This window comes from Lepus europaeus, chromosome 2 (assembly GCF_033115175.1).
Source record: "Lepus europaeus isolate LE1 chromosome 2, mLepTim1.pri, whole genome shotgun sequence".
NCBI lineage: Eukaryota > Metazoa > Chordata > Mammalia > Lagomorpha > Leporidae > Lepus > Lepus europaeus.
In genome coordinates this window covers 142,139,992-142,159,092 of record NC_084828.1, presented here as the reverse complement: position 1 = coordinate 142,159,092, position 19,101 = coordinate 142,139,992, and the positions used below count along the sequence as shown (strand labels likewise).

At 53.5% G+C, this 19,101-nt stretch overlaps 1 protein-coding gene across 1 annotated transcript in view; it reads right to left on the bottom strand.

Moving 5' to 3' along the window:
* Positions 1 to 19,101, bottom strand: part of NMNAT3 (nicotinamide nucleotide adenylyltransferase 3) — a 96,980-nt gene that overhangs the window by 36,834 nt on the left and 41,045 nt on the right. Inside the window, exon 2 of the mRNA XM_062178801.1 lies at positions 12,434 to 12,583. Coding sequence (XP_062034785.1) covers positions 12,434 to 12,542 — 109 coding nt within the window. The 5' untranslated portion in view covers positions 12,543 to 12,583. The remainder of the gene's footprint in view (positions 1 to 12,433; positions 12,584 to 19,101) is intronic.

Below are 19,101 nucleotides of genomic sequence, written 5' to 3'. Positions count from 1 at the left end.
GCACGGCTTCTCTTTACGGTCCGCTTAACAAAGGAGCCAACCGCTGCTCCTGGACTCCGAATGACCGTCGGGAAGATGGAGACGGTTACTGCACCCGACTCGTTAACCCCGGAGCTGTCTCCTCAGGGAGCTCAGACCTGACTGGTGGGGGAGACGGTGGCAGCGGTCATGGCCGTGTGCTCAGGGGAAGAGGCGCCCCACACTAGACAAGGGCACAAGCCCCAGATTCTGAGACTGGGGCTTCCCTAACGAAGCACAGCACCTCTCCAGCCCTCCCGCTTCCTCCCTGCTGTAAGATGAGATCACTCACGCTTCCCTCGCAGGGCCGTCTGGACGACGCAGTGGCTGCCTGAAAACCCCCGGCATGGAAGAGGGCCAGCGGAGGACGGTGCAGCCTCCATGCTTCATCCCTGCCTCTTTACACTAAGAGTATGTTGCCGCTGGTCGGCGTTGTGGCGTCGCGGGTTAAGCCACCACCTCTGATGCCGGCATCTTGTAACAGCACTGGTTCAAGTCCCGGCTGCTCCACTTCCGATCCAGCTCTCTGCTAAAGCACCTGGGAAAGCAGTGGAAGATGGCCCAAGTGCTTGGGTCCCTGCCACCCACATGGGAGCACCGGCTGGAGTCCCAGGTTCCTGCTCCTGGCTTCAGCCCAGCCGTTGCAGCCATTTGTGGGGGTGTGAACCAGTGGACGGAAGACCTGTCTCTCCCTCTCTTTGTAACTCTGCCTCTGAAATAAATCTTAAAAACAAGGCTGTTCTACACATGGAGTCACCCGTGTCAACTCTTAGGACGATGCCTTTCCCTGGAGATGCATCCACGTGTTGCAGTTTCTTCTCGCTGCTGAGGAGACTCCATGTGCGACTGTAACCCTTGAGGGACAGCTGGGTGGCTTCTAGTTTTTACCCACAAGGCACAAAGCTGTAATGAACATCTGTGTGCAGGTTTTATGTGAACACACGTTTTCTCTGGGCTAAATGCCCAAGTGGGATTACTGGTCATGTAGGAGTCGCATGTTTAGTTTTATTATTTTTAGTTATTGTGAAAGGGAGAGGGAGGGAGGGAGGGAGGGAGGGAGGATGGATCTTCTATCTGCTGATTCACTCCCCAAATGGCTTCGATGGCCAGGGCTGGGCCAGGCTGAAGCCAGGAGCCTCCTCTGGGTCTCCCGTGTGGATGCAGGGACCCAGGTACTTGGTCATCCTCTGCTGCTTTCCCAGGTGCATTAGCAGAGAGCCGGATCGGGAGAGGAGCAGTCGGGACTCCAACAGGCGCCCATATGGGATGCCAGTGCTGCAATGTCACAGTGCCGGCCCTGCATGTTTAGTTTTATAAGGCAACTGTCCAGCTGCCTTCCCGGGGCGGGGAGGGGTTGATCCATCTAACGTCCCCACCGTCATAGGAGCGGTCAGTTTCCCTGCGCTTTTCCAACATCTGGTGTTGTCACTTTCATTTCAGCCACTCTGGATGGTGTGCAGCTCTCTCACTGTGGTGTCTGAGTTATGTTTCCCTAGTGGTTGATGTGGAAAAGCTCTCCCTGGGCTCTCTGCGTGTCCCCTTCAGTGAAACGTCTCCGTATTTTTATTGTTGGGCTTTGAGAGTTCTTTACATATTCCGGAGACTAGTGCCTTGTTGCCTATGTGGTTGGTGACAACTCCTTTTGAGGAATAAGAGCAAAACGAAATGAACAAAATAGGAATACACGGATGTGCTATGGTTTTGTCTTTGGTTGCGGGGCAGGGAAGGTTGGAAGAGGATGGGTGGGGTGGGAGTCCCTTACAGTTGACGAGGACAGGAGTGCTGGGCTCCGTGGAGCAGCAGCACAGGGCCCTTTGGGCAGTGGCTGAAGGCCTCAGTACAAAGCACAGCCACCTGTGACCCACCAGTCACCCCTATGTGGTGTTGGAACAATGCCACAGAAACTGTGTTCTCAGAGGCCCTCCCAAGATGGTTCACGTAAGCCACGTCTCCAGATAGCCATCAGAGGAGACTGCGGATGATTAAAACAACTATAAAGAGTTTTCAACATTTTTTTTTTGCAGCAAAATAAATTTATCTTTCAATTCCAACCTCCCTCCCCCTCCGCCAACTTTCTGAAGTACCCTTGCATAAGGACAAAGAAAATCTGCGTTTGTTATTTAATCACTCAAGTCTCTCTCCTGGAAAGAACTTGGGGCTGTGGCACGTGTAACCTCCAATCCTTGGAGCCCCACATGAGAGGGAGAAAATTATCTTGGTTCAAAACAATTGCTGGAGTAATTCAACATTCTTAAATCTGTCTGCTCCAGAAAAATCTTTTAAATTACAAATGTGAAAATGAACAGTTTTTCAGCCCAGGCTGGAGAAGTGCCCATGAATATATATTAAAATTAGTCTATTTGATTAATAAATGTCCATGTGAGGCCGAGATTAAAGTAGCCTGCTGAGCTTAGAGAATATTTACTTGTGCTCTCTCAGTCTCCCCAGCCCAGAGGCCCCAGGCCTGGGGCTGTCACTGCCTTCAATGGAATTCTTACAGCTTAATTTCCCCCTTATCTCAGATGGTACTGCACCTCCTCCTTCCTGATGCATTTAATTCTCCCCATTCTCACCGTGCAAGGCAGAATTAAAATTAAGATCACAGGGGGAGCCAAAGTGCTGTGCCACACGCTGGACATGGATCAGACATTCGTTACTTCACACAGAAAATTGCTGGTGTACATGATATCACAATAAATACACTTCGATTTAACATGCAAGTCACCGAGAGGAAAAACTGGGAGCCATAAAACACCTCTCCCCTCCTCAAGGTTGTACAAAGTGGGGAGAAAAAAAAGGAGGCGGCTTTGGAGTGTGCTGTTATCTTTACGATGCAATTTAATCTGGGATGCCGCAAGCATGGGGGGTGGGCAGCGTCATAAAGTACCGAGAAAGGGCTCGGGAAAACAGGAGGAACTGTCTGCTTTTCTCATTCCTGTGCACAGAAAGGGGAACACCACGTTAACCTGTCCAGTTCCGGCCACAGGAGCGGGGGAGGCTGAATTCAAGGCCCCGAAGAGACCAAACCTCCGCTTGGAGGTCCTACAAGCCCAGGACACCTCACGAATCTCCTCCAAGCCGTGAGATAAAGAACCCTGCAAGGTTAGGAGCTCCCATTCCTGCATTCCGACCAAGGGAACGCAAGCTGTAGGCACTGAGTGAGTGGCTCAAGGGCACACAGCTGGTGAGGGTCTGGCACCAAGGTGGAGTCCAAAGCCAGTTTGTGTGTGTGATCACAGAGAGGGGAGTGGTGTCCCCTCTGAAGTCCACCACCACTCTGCGGTCCTTTCTAAGGCAAAGCTGAAATACAGAGGAGAATACCAGGCCCAGGAGCAGCGAGCAAGGTGGCCAGGGCTGGGTGGGGTTTGCGGGGGCTCAAGCAGGGTCTCCTGCAGGCTGCCCAGGCCAGGATGGAGATGTGCGCCCACTTCTTCTCCATGAACCTGCGGGAGCAGTGCTCTTCTTTCAGGAGGCTTCTGTTGAGTCCATCGTAGGAAATTCATAAAGGATAAATTCTGGAGACCATAGTTTGGGACTCTGAATTGCAACCAGAGCAAAATCAGAACAGAGTCTGAAACTGAACGTTCCTGGGCACCGAGGAAGAAGGCTGACTGCGCAGAGCCTGCAAGAGTTCATGAAGTCACCTCCCCAGTCGGCAGGGTTCTCAGATGAGCAGGTGCAAGGCCGTATCCAGGCACTGGACAAGGCCTCAGAAGTTCACCCTGGCAATGAGGTGGGAGATTCCCACGGGACTGCGGTGCAGGCAGATAGAGCTATCCAGGGTGAGGGCTGCTCCCTCAGGTGGAGGGGGCCTGGCCGCTTACAATCAGTGAGTCCTGGCCTGCCAGGGGTCTGGGCTACCCATACTCAGGGACTTGGCGGCTGCCCAACTGGAAGCTCTCTGAGGCCTGTTGTGTGGAGGCTTCTCCAGGGCCTACGTTCCACCTGCTGGGCACACAGTAGGCCACTGGGCAGAAGACTTCACGGATCCCCTCTACCCGAAGTCCACCTGCCCCCCGACCACTTCCCTAGTTCCTGCTCTGTTCTCCCCACGGCACCGCCTGGGACTTGCACAAACTTCTGGTGGCCTCTGTGCAGAATATGGGTAGGTTCAGGCACCAGCAGGTGGCAGCCTCTGCTGGCCTCAGTTTCCCTGCGGCTCCGAGGAGAGGATGAGTGCTGAGCCGCTCCCGCACGGACACACCCTGTGCGTTCACCATCCCGGCGCCCATGAAGCTCCTCCCCCCACCCTGCCCCCATCCCCTTTGACACAAAGGCCCTGGAGAGTAGGCGCAGACGTTTGCAAAGCCCTCCTGGACCTGGGACTTGACACGCATGAAGGCTCTCACTGCTGGCTCTGCACTGCCTTGTCCTGACCCCAAACCCTTCCACTCAGCCTCCCCTAAGGGCACCCCTTGTATCTTCTTTGCCAAGGGTTCCTGGGCACTCACTTAGCCTCTATCAACCTGTAATGGGTTACACCTTGGTCTTAGAGCCCGGCACATTTCTCTGCACGCCCAAGCTGTTTCAAGCGCACACAGATAACAATCTAACCCCTTGGGTCCCTGGCCTCTCATCTCTGAAGGTTTCTCTTCTGTGCCCCGGAGCCCCGTGAGTTCTTCCATGCACTGGACCTCGTGACCCCACGACGGCCCCAAGGCACTGCTGTCTCCCTGCTCTGCCCCCACGGTCAGCTCTCGCTCATTCATTTCGATAACACTCTGTGTCTACCTCCACAGGGCCTCCAGCCCACTGTGGCCCTTCCCAGCTGCCTACCTGCTCCCTCTGCACTTTGCTTCAGATCTTCCTAGGCTCCAAGGTCAGTCTCTCTAAGGGTCCTCACAGCAGGCCCCCGCACACTGCCACCATGCCAACTCCTCCTCTGGTGGAACCCAGGGGCCTTCTCTCCCGAGGAGGCCCCAGAGCAGCCAGGAGCAGCTGGGGAGAGCCACCCACTGACCCTAGATGGGCCAGCTGCACTGTCTGACAGTGCATCAGAGGCTACGGTGCTCGTGGCCCCACACAGCATATCCCATGAGCCTCTGTGCTTCCTGGTGACCCTCACTCGGCTAAGGACTGTGCCACCTACCAGGGAGGATGAGAGAAACAGCACAAGGAAGTGCCCTCCTCAGTGCTACCGAGCCCCACTTCCCAACACCCACCGCTGCCCTGGCTGTCTGGTCTCCAGTGGCAACAGGACAGCAGGCTGGGCCAGGACGGCTGCCAGGGGCCTCAGCTCCCACCAGGGGGTCCGAGCCCCATCAACTCCAGCCTGACCCTGGCCACCATGGCTTGTCTCGCTGGGTCCACACACCATAATGCTTTTGAAAAGTTCTAACGTTCGTTATTCCATTAGCTATTTTTATAACAATATTTATTATTCTATAATTTATAATTTATATTTCTTATTTTAAAACCTTTTAAACTTTTAATTTGATAAAACTTCAGACTTAAGGAAAAGTTGTGAGAATAGGATCAAGAATGCTCATACAGATTACACGTCACCAGATTCCCTGCATGAAAATATCTTACATTTGATTTGTCCTTCTCTCTCTCTCTCTCTCTCTCTCACACACACACACACACAAAAAAAAAAACACACACTTTCTGAGGCAGCTGGGTGCACTGCAGATGTTATGCCCCTTCATTGCTAGCTACTTTGTTTCTTTTGAATAAAACATTCTCTTACTTAACTACAATAAAGTGATCCACATCAGGAAATCCACACAGATACGGTACTACTATCTAACTCGCAGGGCTGAGTCCTGTTTTTCCGCTTGTCCTGATACCATAAGTAAATACACCTGCCTGAGATCACGGCCCGCGGTGGGCTGGCGCATCTCCTTGGGTGTTCTTCGGTCGGGAGCAGTGTTGCCTGACGCCGACACTCTGTACGGGCCCATTATTCTGCAAGACGCACCTGATGCTGGGGCCCTCAGATTGGGGTTGCCCTTCCTCAGGGAGCGGCGCAGGAGCGATGGTGTGTCCTCGGCGCGTCCCCTCCGAACGTGCCTGCCGCCAGGACGGCCCATCTGCCGCTGGCAACTTTGATGGCTTGGCAATGGTCTGTGTGGCAGGTTTCTCAGCGACAGAGTTATTATCTTTTTCCTTCAGAACGGATAAGCCCGTTGTTGGAATTTACTTTGTGACCATGTGTATTTCCTGTGATTTCAATACACGTGTTTTGGGATCCGTGAGGGATTTTTACATAAATCAATAATTAGGATGGCTGCCAAATGGCGATTTGCCGTCTCCACCACGCCTTCTGCACTGGCATTCTACAGTAACAAAGGACTCTTCATCCTCTCCCATTTGTCTGTTCATTTAATTAACCAACACATTGATTTTTTTTTTTCCAAATCAGTTTAGACTCACGGATTATAAATTTACTCAACGAGTTATAATCCTTTACTTCATTATTGATTTTTATGTTCAGATAGGCTGTCGCAGGCCTGCAGGCTGGCTCCTGTGTCCCTGAGCCATGTGTCTAATCTCTGAGCACTTGTACACCTGCTGGCTCCACAAGGTGCTCCAAGGTTACCGTGTGCTTTCTCTCCTGAGCTCCAGAGCGGTTTTTCCAAGGCGCCCTGCTAGTACAGCATGGCGTTTAGAAACCAAAATTAGGATGCAAGTTGATATCATTGCTACTGGGATGTAACCATTCCCGTGCACACGCAGCAGACGGGGCTAAGGTACAGATGAATTTGTATATCCTCTACCTACCTACCTACCTTCCTACCTGCATCCACCCATTCTTCCTGCCTTATCCATCCGTGAGTTCACTCTGAAGCCTCCGATTCCATTCCCGCCTCACAGAGCGCTTCCACCTCTCCTCTGTCCATATTTGTAACTCCCTTCTCCAGCGGCGAGGCGCCTGACCGCCACGATCCACCAGATACCGACTGCTCACTTCTAGGCTACACAGAAAGCAGTTGCAGAACTGCTAGACCCTGCGGCTGGGAAAAAGAAGGCTTCAAACTACGATCAGTTGAAGGTTCTGTTTTCCATAGTCTGCAACTGCAAGCAATGCGGCCACCCGAAATCTTTCAAACATGAAAACCTTGATTTGCAACTTCTTTGGAGAAGTCAGGAGGTGTGGCTGTTCCTCCCCCCTCCACCTCCCCAGGCTTGGCCAGGGCACACCTGCTCCCCTGGGCTGTTCCCTCCGTCCTTCACGGCAACTCACCGCTCCTCGCTCATGTACATTCAATCTCACCACACTGGGGTCCCTGCCATTCCCACAAGGACTGTCTCTCCTAGCGGCCTCTGTTCTCTCCTGGACGTGTGGCTGGTCTGGTTGTCAGTACCTCTGCTTCAATGAAGCCTACTGCCCAGACATCACCACCCGCTCCAGGCAGCCCAACCCCACGGATGGGATAGTCCAGTCTTCAGCTAACCTGAACATTAAACTCTCACACTCGGTGGTGGAGACCCCTTCACTCTCCCGTCTTCTGGTGGGGCTTCTCTGCAAGCTCCTCCCTCCCTGGGACCCCACCCCCTCCTGGGAATCTTGGCATATCACCATCAGGTGATTTGCCAAGGTCTGTCTCCAGGCTCTCCCACGGCTCCCCACTCAGCACACCTGTGGATGAACGGGTCTGCTGTCCAATGCCAGGACTCTTCCTTGTGGGGGCGCTATCTCGGCCTCAGAATCAACTCTTTTGGGGGCAGTTCTGCCTTCTAACTCCCACCCACTGTCAACTTCTCTTCATTGCCCTCATCACCCCTTTGTGCAAAATATTGTCTAGGGGCCAATGCTGTGGTGTGTCAGGTTAAACTGCTGCCTGCAGTGCCTCCATCCCATATGGGTGCCCATTCAAGTCCCAGCTGCTCCACTTTTGATCCACCTGCCTGGTGCTGGCCTGGGAAAGCAGCAGGAGATGGCCCAAGTGTTCAGGCCCTTGCCCTGTTGTGGGAGACGGGGAAGAAACTCCTGGTTTCAGCCTGGCCCAGCCCTAGCCATTGCAGCCATCTGGGGAGTGAACCAGTGGATGGAAGCTCTCTCTCTCTCTATGTCTCTTCCTTTCTCTCTGTAACTCTTTCAAAATAAACAAATATTTTTAAAAAATTATATTACCTCAACTGCCTCCTAACAGGCTTCCCCTCCCTGTTCAGTGTGTGTGAATATGCATGACAGAGAAGGAGATGGGCAAAAATTCTTGTCAGCTCTAAGGATAAAAACAGAGTCCTTACGAAAGGCCTGCAGGGTTCTCGTGGTTTGCTGCCCCCACCTCACCCCAACTTACTGCCCCTTTCACTCTGCTTCCCATATCCTCGCTCTCCTGACTTACTCATTCCTTGGTGGCCACATTCTCTTCCACCACACGTGTACTTTCCCATGCCAAGACTTTCCCTGCACCCCCCGGCCCCAACCAACCTCGCTTTTAACCTGAGAAGTGCCTCTTCATTCTTCAGCGGCTCAGTCCCTAACATCCTCAGAAACACCTCTTCTGGACCCTTTACCTGCATCAAATCACCACGCTGCTCACGCGGACAGAATTGGGAATGTTCCCTGCCTGGCACAGGCCACCTTGGTAATTTCTGCCCCTGTGGGGTCCGACTGGTGTCTGTCATACCCCAGCCCCACCCCGGGAGCACAGGGGCAACTTCTGCTGTCCCATGTTCTTACGCCCAGCATAGACAGATGCTCAACAAGAGATCTGCTGGACGAATGCAGTGGCATGGCAGGGTGGTAACAGGCACGCACACTGACGCAGGAGGGCTGCACTGCCTGTGGGAACTCAGCCTCAGAGCCTCAGCCTGCTCACCTGTGAAACAAGAGGCAAGGAATTCAGCTTCCAAGGCTGTAATGAAGATTTAGTGTGCAGTACCTGGCAAAGAGTGAAGAACATCGATGTTTGATAAACATGGAACATGAGCAGGTGCTAAATAGATGTTCAGTGAGTAAGTATTAATTAAATTGGAAAAATTTGATTTAAAAAAATACAAGTGGGCTGTTGTTGAAATGCAGGCTGATGGCCAAATTACATTGATTAGCAACAGCCGCCCGTCTAAATCACAGAAAAGTGGGGTTGAGATTTAATTCAGCCTCCAAGAGTAAGTTTGTGACTGCATGTTGGGAAAACAAGCACTTACAAGCGGGAATACATCCAACATCTTAAGAGAAAGGCAGGCTGCCATTCTCAACACAATTCTCAACACGCTGGGGGTCTGTCTGAAGCTGCTGGCTGGTCATATGTTCGGCTGGATCATTTCTGTCGGAAATCAGCAAACCAAGGACAAAAGTCCCAAGTGAGAGCCCACGCAGCACAAGTCATCAGGCAGGGACATGCCTACGATCAAAGGGACTCACTGCAGAGAGCAGGAGACCCACAGACAGCACAGAGGGTCCCAGGCCCCTTTTAGGGGGGCCTAAAGCATCCTTTTAGGGAAATGGCTCACCACGGTGTCTACTGAGCACAGGTGGCTCTGACAGTGTAGCCGGCACAAGGAAACTGACAGGTGCAAGTTTCTTGTTACCTAACACGTGGATTTCCTTCATCACAGAGCGGTGTGGCGTCACAGGACTAAAGAGGGTTGGAAGTCTGGCTACACCACAAGGCCTCTGTCAGTTTGCAGGGCTGGGTTGTTTCAGGAGAAAAGGGAAGAAATACGCTGAGGGAGGAAGCGCAGGTGCACCTGGGCAAGGGGAGCCTGCAGAGGGGAAAAGTTCAGAGAGGAAGCAGAGCTGCAGCGAACCAGGGATGCTGTTCACTTCCACTAAGAGCACTAAGCAAGTGGCCTCTGCTTGTTTAACTCAAACTATATGCATGCAACAGCCAATTCAAACTGCGAGCCGTCTCAGTGAACACTCCCACATAAGGGAGATTCGGTTTTCTTTGTGAGAACCAAAGTCAGCAGAGGGGCCAGATTTTCCTGCAGTTTAGTTGTGGGCTGATTCAGACCAAGAGTGAAAGGCACTGCTGTAGAGACAGCGGGGTGGGTAGAGGTTAGGCAGGTCTCCAGAATTTATCCTTTATGAATTTCCTACGATGGACTCAACAGAAGCCTCCAGAAAGAAGAGCACTGCTCCCACAGGTTCATGGAGAAGAAGTGGGCGCACATCTCCGTCCTGGCCTGGGCAGCCTGCAGGAGACCCTGCTTGAGCCCCCGCAAACCCCACCCAGCCCTGGCCACCTTGCTCGCTCCTGGGCCTGGTATTCTCCTCTGTATTTCAGCTTTGCCTTAGAAAGGACCGCAGAGTGGTGGTGGACTTCAGAGGGGACACCACTCCCCTCTCTGTGATCACACACACAAACTGGCTTTGGACTCCACCTTGGTGCCAGACCCTCACCAGCTGTGTGCCCTTGAGCCACTCACTCAGTGCCTACAGCTTGCGTTCCCTTGGTCGGAATGCAGGAATGGGAGCTCCTAACCTTGGAGGGTCTTTATCTCACGGCTTGGAGGAGATGAGATGTCCTGGGCTTGTAGGACCTCCAAGGGGAGGTTTGGTCTCTTCGGGGCCTTGCTGAGGAGCCACCAGCTTGAAGTCTGATTCTCTTTTGGGGAAGCGTTAGCTTTGTTTCACTGTGGCTGCTGTTCAGATTTTCTCTTTACTACTGGCTTTGAGAAATCCCGTTGTCATATACCTTGCAGTTATCTTGTGCGTGTTTCTAGTGGTGGGGGGTTGTTGAGTGATGTGGATCTAGGGGTTCACTGCTTCATCAAATTTGAAAAAATTCAGTCTTTATTTCTTCAAATATTTTTCTGTTCTTCCTTGTCTTCTCCTTTTGGGATTCCGATTGTACGTATGTTAATGTTACCCCACATCTCACCGACCCTCTTTCTAGAACTCCCCTTCCGCTCGGTATCTGACTGGATATTTCCCGCTGTTGCGTTTTCAAGCTCACTGACCTTTTCTTCTGCAGCGTCTAATCTGCTGTGAATCCCACCCAGGGTGTTCCTCAGGTCGGATGCTGTAGTCTCCACTTCTGGAAGTTGGATCTGGGGCCCTGTGATGCTCCCCAGGCCTCCACATAACTTCTGAGCACATGTGCCTGGCAACAGTAACTGTTTTCATCTCTCTGTCTGCAGATTCTAACACCATGTGGTCCTTGCTCCATCCTGGCTTGGTTTCCACTGACTGATTTCCCCCTCCTTCCGATGTGAACACAGACTTGAACACCAAGCTGTCCTGCAGGCATGTTTCATTATTCACCCAGTCACTACCGGGACGTGATGCTGTCTGCCTCCCTCCCTAGCCCACCAGCACCGAATTTTGTCGGCATTTAATCTGTGCCAACCTCACAGGCTTACCCATGTCCTTCCACGCCAGATACTCAAGCCCAGGGACACACGGTGGCAAGTCTGCCATGTTCAAGCAGCCACAGTGGCTGCCCTCAGGGTGCTTACAACTTGGTAATTTACCGGGTTTCCGTTTGAACTGTCAGTGACGGTTAGTGTCTCTGAGCATGATTCCCGAGGTTACTGGCCATCTCTCTCTCTTCTTTGGCATACTGCCCACTAATGTCCACTGTCCTGTTTTAGCTGGATTGGATGACTTTTATTCCTTTTATTTATTCCCTCGTAAGAGCAATTTATATACTAAGGGTACACATCAACTTTCACTTTTCCAATAATAATAAAAAAAACAGTTTCGTAAACAAAGTCATTTCCTTCCAAACTAAGTTAACTCTCGTGTGTGACTTCTTTGAAGAAGTTACTTACAAGGTACTCAAATGCCTTTTTCCATATCAAAAATAATAGGAATTGATTCTGGTGTGAAAATAATGTTAAAGGCAAAAAGATCTGGAATAATATTAAAACAGGTATATGAATACATAAAACATACACAAACCCTAATAGTAAGTAAAAGCAATATACCTGATAGCGACATGTAAATGACTCTACCCTGTAGCAATAACCGTGCAGACTGCAAATGTCACCGTGCTCCCTCAGTGATGAAACGGAACATCGAGGAGGAGAAACGCTCCCAGACTGTGTATTTCCAGCTGATAAAATATTTCTCGCAAAGTCATGCCATCTGTATTGGAGATGCCCTCTGTGCAAGAGTGCTCATTTGTAATCACCTAAGACCTATTCTTTAAAAGGAGAAAATGTCAAAATCCTCATTATTGGAGGTTTTCGCACCCACTGAGGAGTAGCAGATTTCAAAGGCACAGGCCACCTCTCCACTGGGCTGAGGGGCTGAGACTTGGGGGCTCCAGGAAGGAGGCCCTGACTGAGGCACAGGTTCTGTGAAGCACCTGCTGTCTGTTCTAGCAGTCACGGCCATGTGCAGCGGCTGGGGAGGGGAGACGGCTGGGGATAGGACTTCAGCACAAGCCACACGGCCCTCCGAACAGAATGGAGGAAAGGCACTCCAGTTACACTGTGGATGACAACAGCAGCCAGCAAAGCGCCATGAGGCCCACCCCGCCAGCTCCTCCCTTGGATGTGGGGACCCCTGACTGACCTGTTTGGTGTAGGTGGTCCCTGGCCACTTCAAACAAGCGCAGGTGCATGTTGGTGATGGGGTTGAAGGAGCCACAGGCCAGCAGCACCACGGGGATCCGGCTCTTCATCTTGTCAGGTGCAGCCACACCCGCTGCTGCTGCCACCCTGTCTGGATGGGGACAAAAGCTCATGTCAAGGGGCTGGCACTGAGACAGCCGACCAAACAGTATGTCTAAACCACACACAGGCTGTTCCTCCTCACCAGTAAGATGGCCCAGGAGGAGGTGACAATAGCAAGGCATTCGGGTCTGGCTGGAGAGCCCATGAGAGTATTGTAGGCATGGGAAGCCAAGACACCCTGGCAAAACAACAACAACAACAACAAACCCTAAATGAAAGATCTCTGCGAGTGAGATCCCACTAGGAAGAATGGGCCATCAAAGAAGGAGGTACCTTTCTCTGAAGGGAGGAAAGAACTTCCACTTTGACTATGACCTTGTCTAAATAAGATCAAAGTTGGCGAGCTCAGGGGGCTTCCATGGCCTTGGCAACTCATGACTAGAGCCTGGGGAGATTGCTGACACCTTAAACAAGAGTGTCAATTTGTTAAGTCAACAACAGGAGTCACTGTGCACTTACTCCCTGTGTAGGATCTCTGTCCTTAATGTGTAGTTCAATGTGAATTAATGCTATGACTAGTGCTCAAACAGTATTTTGCACCTTGTGTTCTGTGTGGGGGCAAACTGATGAAATCTTTGCTTAATATATACTAAATTGATCTTCTGTATATAAGGATAAGTGAAAATGAATCTTGATGTGAATGGAATGGGAGAGGGAGCGGGAGATAGGAGGGTTGCGGGTGGGAGGGAAGTTATGTGGGGGGGTGGGAAATCCACTGTAATCCATAAACTGTACTTTGGAAATTTATATCTATTAAATAAAAGTTAAAAAAAAAAAAGAACTTTTGTGGCAGGCTCACCATGGGCCAGGCGCTACGCTAAGGTGTGCACTTTCTCGTGACGCATCCCTGCAACAACCCAAGTGGCTCCTCACACGGCTCAGGACCCTAGCAGCTGCTGGGCCAAGACCGGAGCCCGGGCAGCCTGACCCCAGGACCATGCTCTGCCCTTCCTCCCTGTACTGACCCTGTGCTCTGGGTCACCTTGGGCTCAAAAGGAGCTAAGACCCCCACAATGTCACCTCTGAGGGTCTGAAAAGAACTTGTGAGGTCCAAGTGTGCACTGGCATTTAAAAAATCAAAAAACCTTTAATTTGAAATGTTAGACTTACAAGTTGCAACACTTGTTAAAAAGGATTCTTAAACCCACATGTTAACATTCCACCACACTTCTCTCTCTCTCTCTCTCTCTCTCTCACACACACACACACACACACACACGCCCGTGCATCTATCTCTGTTCATACATTTTTTCTGAAACGCTTGAGAGTGAGTTGCAGACACCAGGCCTCTCCCCGTCCCCAACTGCCAGCTGCGTGCCTGCACCAGTTAGGAGCGAGTCTGGCTGCAGGTCCTGGACGTCCAACCCTGGGGGCTTATGTGACAGTCACTGCCCCATCAGGTAGGGCATCTAGACGTGGGCAGCGGACGGCATCAGATCCGGGGCTCAGCAGCGACCCAGAGTCCTCCTCCTGGCACACCCCCCCCCCCCCCCCCAGTCTCAGTATTGCTGCTGCAGCCACAGCCGTCACAACACCTGGCTTGGGTCACTTGATCTCTGGTTGACCCTGGGTGAACGTCATGCCACACTGTATGAAAAACAACCTGCTCCGTGTGTCTTCCCTACCCCTCTGGACAGTACCCTCCTTGGGAGCTGGCCTGCCGGCTGTTTTGTTCGGCTCTGCATGGCAGCTCGGAGCACGAGGCTCAGCCAACACTGAGGGTAGTGGGCGGCCGGATGGTGGAGCTGCTGGCTGTGGCGAGGCCCAGTGCACCCCTGGGCACGCAGAGCACAGTGGCTCTGACGTCTCCTGAGCTTAGCTTCGGCACCGCAGGATCACCCCCTCCCACGGCTGCTCCTGGCTCCCCCCTAGGGAGGGGGGTGGCTTTTTGAGGTGTTATCTGCTGGGCCATTCACCAGAGCAGCCCTGAGCAGCATGTGTTTGGAGAGGGTGGCTGTTTTTCACAATTATTATGAAGCCTTTAAACATTCTATTTCTTTTTGATGAAGCATACATTTCGAGAGTCATTAAAACACCCAACCGCAGCATCTCTCAGGTAACCTGGGGCTCTGATTCATTTTTCAGAAAATTCCCAGCAACTGTAAATCAGAACATTTGTTTGGAGGCAAAGTAGGATGTTGGGAAGAACAAATGACTATTCTTATTTAAAATTTATTTGAAAGGCGGGGGGGGGGAGGGGGAGGGGGAGGGGGAGGGGGAGGGGGAGGGGGATGGGAGGGGGAGAGGGAGAGGGGGGGAGAGGGAGGGGGAGGGGGAGGGGGATGGGAGAGGGAGAGGGAGAGGGAGAGGGAGAGGGGGAGGGAGCAGGCACTGCTGCCTTCTAGTTCACTCCCCAAATGCCCACAATAGCCAGGGCTGAGGCCGATCAAAGCCAGAAGCCAGTCTCCCACGTGGGCGGCAGGCACTCAGTCAGTTGCTCCATTGCCTGCCGACACCCAGCATGAATATTAGCAGGAAGCTGTAGTCAGGGGCAGAGCCATAACTTGAACCCAGGCCCTCCCATACGGGGATTTGGGCATGCCAGAGGGCATCTTAACCACTCTGCCGGTGCTTCTTCCTCTCTTTTCCTTCCCACGGGTGTGCTGAGCCACGCCACTTCGTCCTGTCCAAGGCGTGTCTCAGGCTGGAGGACACAGTGACTACACACTGCCAGGCTCAGTGAGGAGGGCCATGCACCTGCACCATGTCTATTCCAACTTGCTTCTGCTACACATCCTCGCTAGCCACACCCAGAGAAACACAGTAATGGAACTGACCAGGCTCACCCTGTGGGGCCGCCATCACACGCACCGCAGGACACGTGCCATGGAAGTGAGCCCTCTGCCCTTATCATCCGATACCCTGTGAGGGAGACTGGCTACTGAGAAAGGCTGCTCACCAGGAAGCATAGGATGGAGGGCCACAGAGCGAGCAGCTCTGCTCAAGAGTTTAACATGTTGAGAAGGAGGTGCACACAGGGCTTTCTTAATTTATCATTAAACTGGAGGTAGAGCAAACAGAATCCACCTGCTCCAGCCTCCCACCTCCCGCTCCCTCCTACAACATGCTGCTCCTGCAAATGCTGCCACAGCATGGTAAATGCCCTGGGCATGCCTGCCCTGCCCCTAGCACACACCCCCTGGAGCGTTCACCAGGCTCCCTCCCCAACCGCACCAGCACTGCTCCTTAACAGGTCTTTATTGCCACTGCTTTTTCTGCAGCTCTTCCCCAAGTTCAAGGCCAGCTCCTAAAGGGTGGTTCGTCCTCATCTGGGTCCCTCAGCTCCTAATTCTGTGCGCAGCACATCCCGGGCGCTCAGGACACGTGTGCAGAGTGAACGAGAGAACAGGCGACTCTCCCTGCCCGAGGATCTTGTCGAAGGCCTACCTCTTCTCTTTGGGTCTAGCTCAGAGTCTGGACAGGGCCTTCCAGAGACAGAAACGGACCTTTCCGGCTTCCTGGGAGTACTGAAGCCCTCTCCCCAAAACCCACTCCACAGACTCGGACTAGAATGAAGCAAGACAGCCGTGCTGTGCCCCTTGCTCTCACCGACAGGGGTGTGCTGGCCTCCTGGAGAATGTGGGGTGACAGCTGCTGCTGGCTGGGGCAGAGCCCAGATGCTTCCTCCCAGATCCCCTTCCTGGGTGCTGCCTGCCCCCTGCCCATTTTCAGAGACCATCCCGTCTCTCCACAGCTGCCCTCCATCTGCCCGCGGGGCAGCTTTTTGCGAAGCATCTACTCATGGCCAGGTCCTCTGCTGGGCGCTGGACTACACCAGAAGGAAAAGCACGTGTGGCCCCTGACCTTGGGAAGCAAGCCCTCTGTAGCAGAGATACTCAACACAAGGACTCCTAACGGCCAGGGTCCCATGTACCATGCCTCTCCGCAAGGGGCTGAATTACGACTCCTGAAGATGCCCATGTCCCTGTCCTCAGAGCCTGGGGATGGCACCTATCGCACAGGAGAAGGGACTGCACGTGTGAGTGAACAAAGGCCCCTGAGATGGGAGGGCATCCTGGGTTATTCGGTTTAAGCCTGGAGGAGCCACCAACCAGAGTCTCAGGGGCTGCAGACGCTGCACGAGGCAAAAACGGACCGGCCCAGAGCCTCTTAAGGGCTGCAGCCCCCGCACCTCCCGCTGCCGCCGTGGCTGCAGGCCTCTGCCTGAGCAGGAACCCTGTGCTGTCTTCAGTGGGAGGCCACACTTCATTCACAGCAGCCACACACGGGAAATGCACGCAGGCCTGGCTGGGACTCGGACTCGGGGCAGGCTCCCAGTGCGAACCTCAGGCTGGGGCAGCAGTGCAGCCACGGCCTGGAAACCGGACGAGGCAGCTGAAGGTGGGCAATGAGTGGACAGACAGCATGTTGGGGCGAGCAGAGCCGAGGAGATGAGGCTACTGGAGGGGGAGGCTCGTCCAGGCCCCGGGGATTGGCAGAGTTTAGATTTTACCTTGTGGGCGAGGAGGAGCCTCTGGAGGATTTTAAACAGGTGCAACCCCTGCCAGGATTTGGATTCAGAGAGAGAGAGAGTGGTGCAAATGCTCCCTCAGTGGGGCATCAGGAAGCCTCGGGCAGGCTCCAGCTGCCCCTGGGCCTTCTGCCCAGGCAGCTCGGGCAGTCCCCGGCTCCCCGAAGGACAGCCTTCGCTGCTGCTCTATCTCACCCGGCTCACCAATGGCCCACAGGTACTCAGCTCTGGGTCAGGGGCGCCCCTGGGCCCTTTCGTCACGGGCCAGCCCGACAGGCGAGATGTTGTGGCTGTAGCAGCAACACACGGATGCTCACCGCATGGGAAGCAGTCAATTTACCCTGCGTGCGCGGTGAGCCCAGTCTGGGACTGGGGGCAGGGCTGCCAACACGCCCGTTTATATATTACAGACATAAAGCAGACGGCTCCCGGCAGCACGGAAATGGATTCCACAAACATCTTTCATTACCCAGCCCTCTGGACCGGACTCCCCATCTCAGACAACAAGAGCCACGGTTTGTATTTGTGGGGTTGACGACCATATTTTTCAACACCCGGGGACATCGTCTCCATCTGCGAGGAGCGGTCGGCTTCTCCAGGGCAATCAAGCTTGATGGCGACTCCGCTACTTCTTTCTTTCCAACTTGGCTGGGCCACACCCGTGTTGCTATGGGTGTGTGGCACCTGCTGGGAACAAAGGCAGGGCAGGCCTGCCTTGTGGCCTTGGAGGAAATAAGCACGCCAATTAGGCCCTGATGAGACTCCCTGGAAGGCAGCGGCCTGAGCTTCAGCTCCGAGAAGCCTCAGGAGGTCTGAGCGAGCGCAGGGATGGAAGGGAGGCTCCCGCAGTCCCACGCTCCTGAGCTGGGGACTGATGGCAGTGGCTGGGTTGTGGAGGAGATGAGGTTACGGGGGGCCAGGCTGGGAGCCATGCTCTAGACATTGCACACCTGGAAGGCAATGGCTGGGGCTTGTGTTCTGGGGAGGAACCCCATCAACTTCTCCAAGCTCCCAAGAGCCCCGCGGAAGACGGCGATGACAACCTATACTGCTTAGAGCACCCACCAGGGTTACAGGCGGACCCATCCCCCTCAGCACCTGGCCCCTAGTGGGTTTGCAGCAATGTCAGCTCCTGTCCTTTGCCTTTCCTTCTGCTTAACACATAATTCACCACCCCTTTGCCTGCTTCCAGATGTTTCTCTACCTTGTTCGAAAAACACCCCTGGGGCCAGCGTTGTGGCCTAGCCAGCTGAGCCGCTGCAGGCTCCTGGCATTGTCGCAGCCACTTGGGGAGTGAACCACCAGATGGAAGATCTCTCTAACTCTGCCTTTCAAATAAATAAAAATAAATCTTTAAAAAAAAAAAAAAAAACCCTGCCATTTTTCTAGTCGCCCACGAGCAAACCCTGGCAGCTCTCTGCAGTGCCCTTGGGCCAGCGTGGCCTGGAAGACGTCACCAGGGGAGAGTGCTCTGGGAAGGCCAGCCCCTCCCGCTGCCGCAGCCTGCAGTCCAGCACCAGCCTTCACACTTGGCTCTGAGCATCAGCCGCCCTGGGAACTAAGCGAGGGCAGACTCAGGCCAGGCCGGCAGCAGTAGCCTTCTGATGATGAATACACATATCCCCAGTGGCTGCCAGCTGGCCGCAGGGAAGGCAGAAGAAGAGGTCGAGGGTGAGAAGTGCCTGGGCCCTGCCATGAAGACAAAGCAGCAGGGAATTAACCAGGCGACCTACCAGCTTGCCGTGTGCCTACCTTACAGAGGAGGGGGAAATGCACCCTGCCCTCCAGGGGGCTTGGATCGCATATTACCAACCAAGCCCGGGGACTGCAGGTGGGCCAGAGTCTGCTGTGACCCCTCAGGACCCAGAACCCTTGTCCACACTTCCCAGCCTCCGTGGCAGCAGGGCAAGGCCAGGTGGCGAAGAGCTGGCCAGCGATCTTTGGAGATAGGTGTTAGGTGACACTTCAGGAACTCTCCCTAAAAGAGAAAGACATGTCTTTCTCCTCTTCTACATCCCTGCTGCCTGGAACGTGGT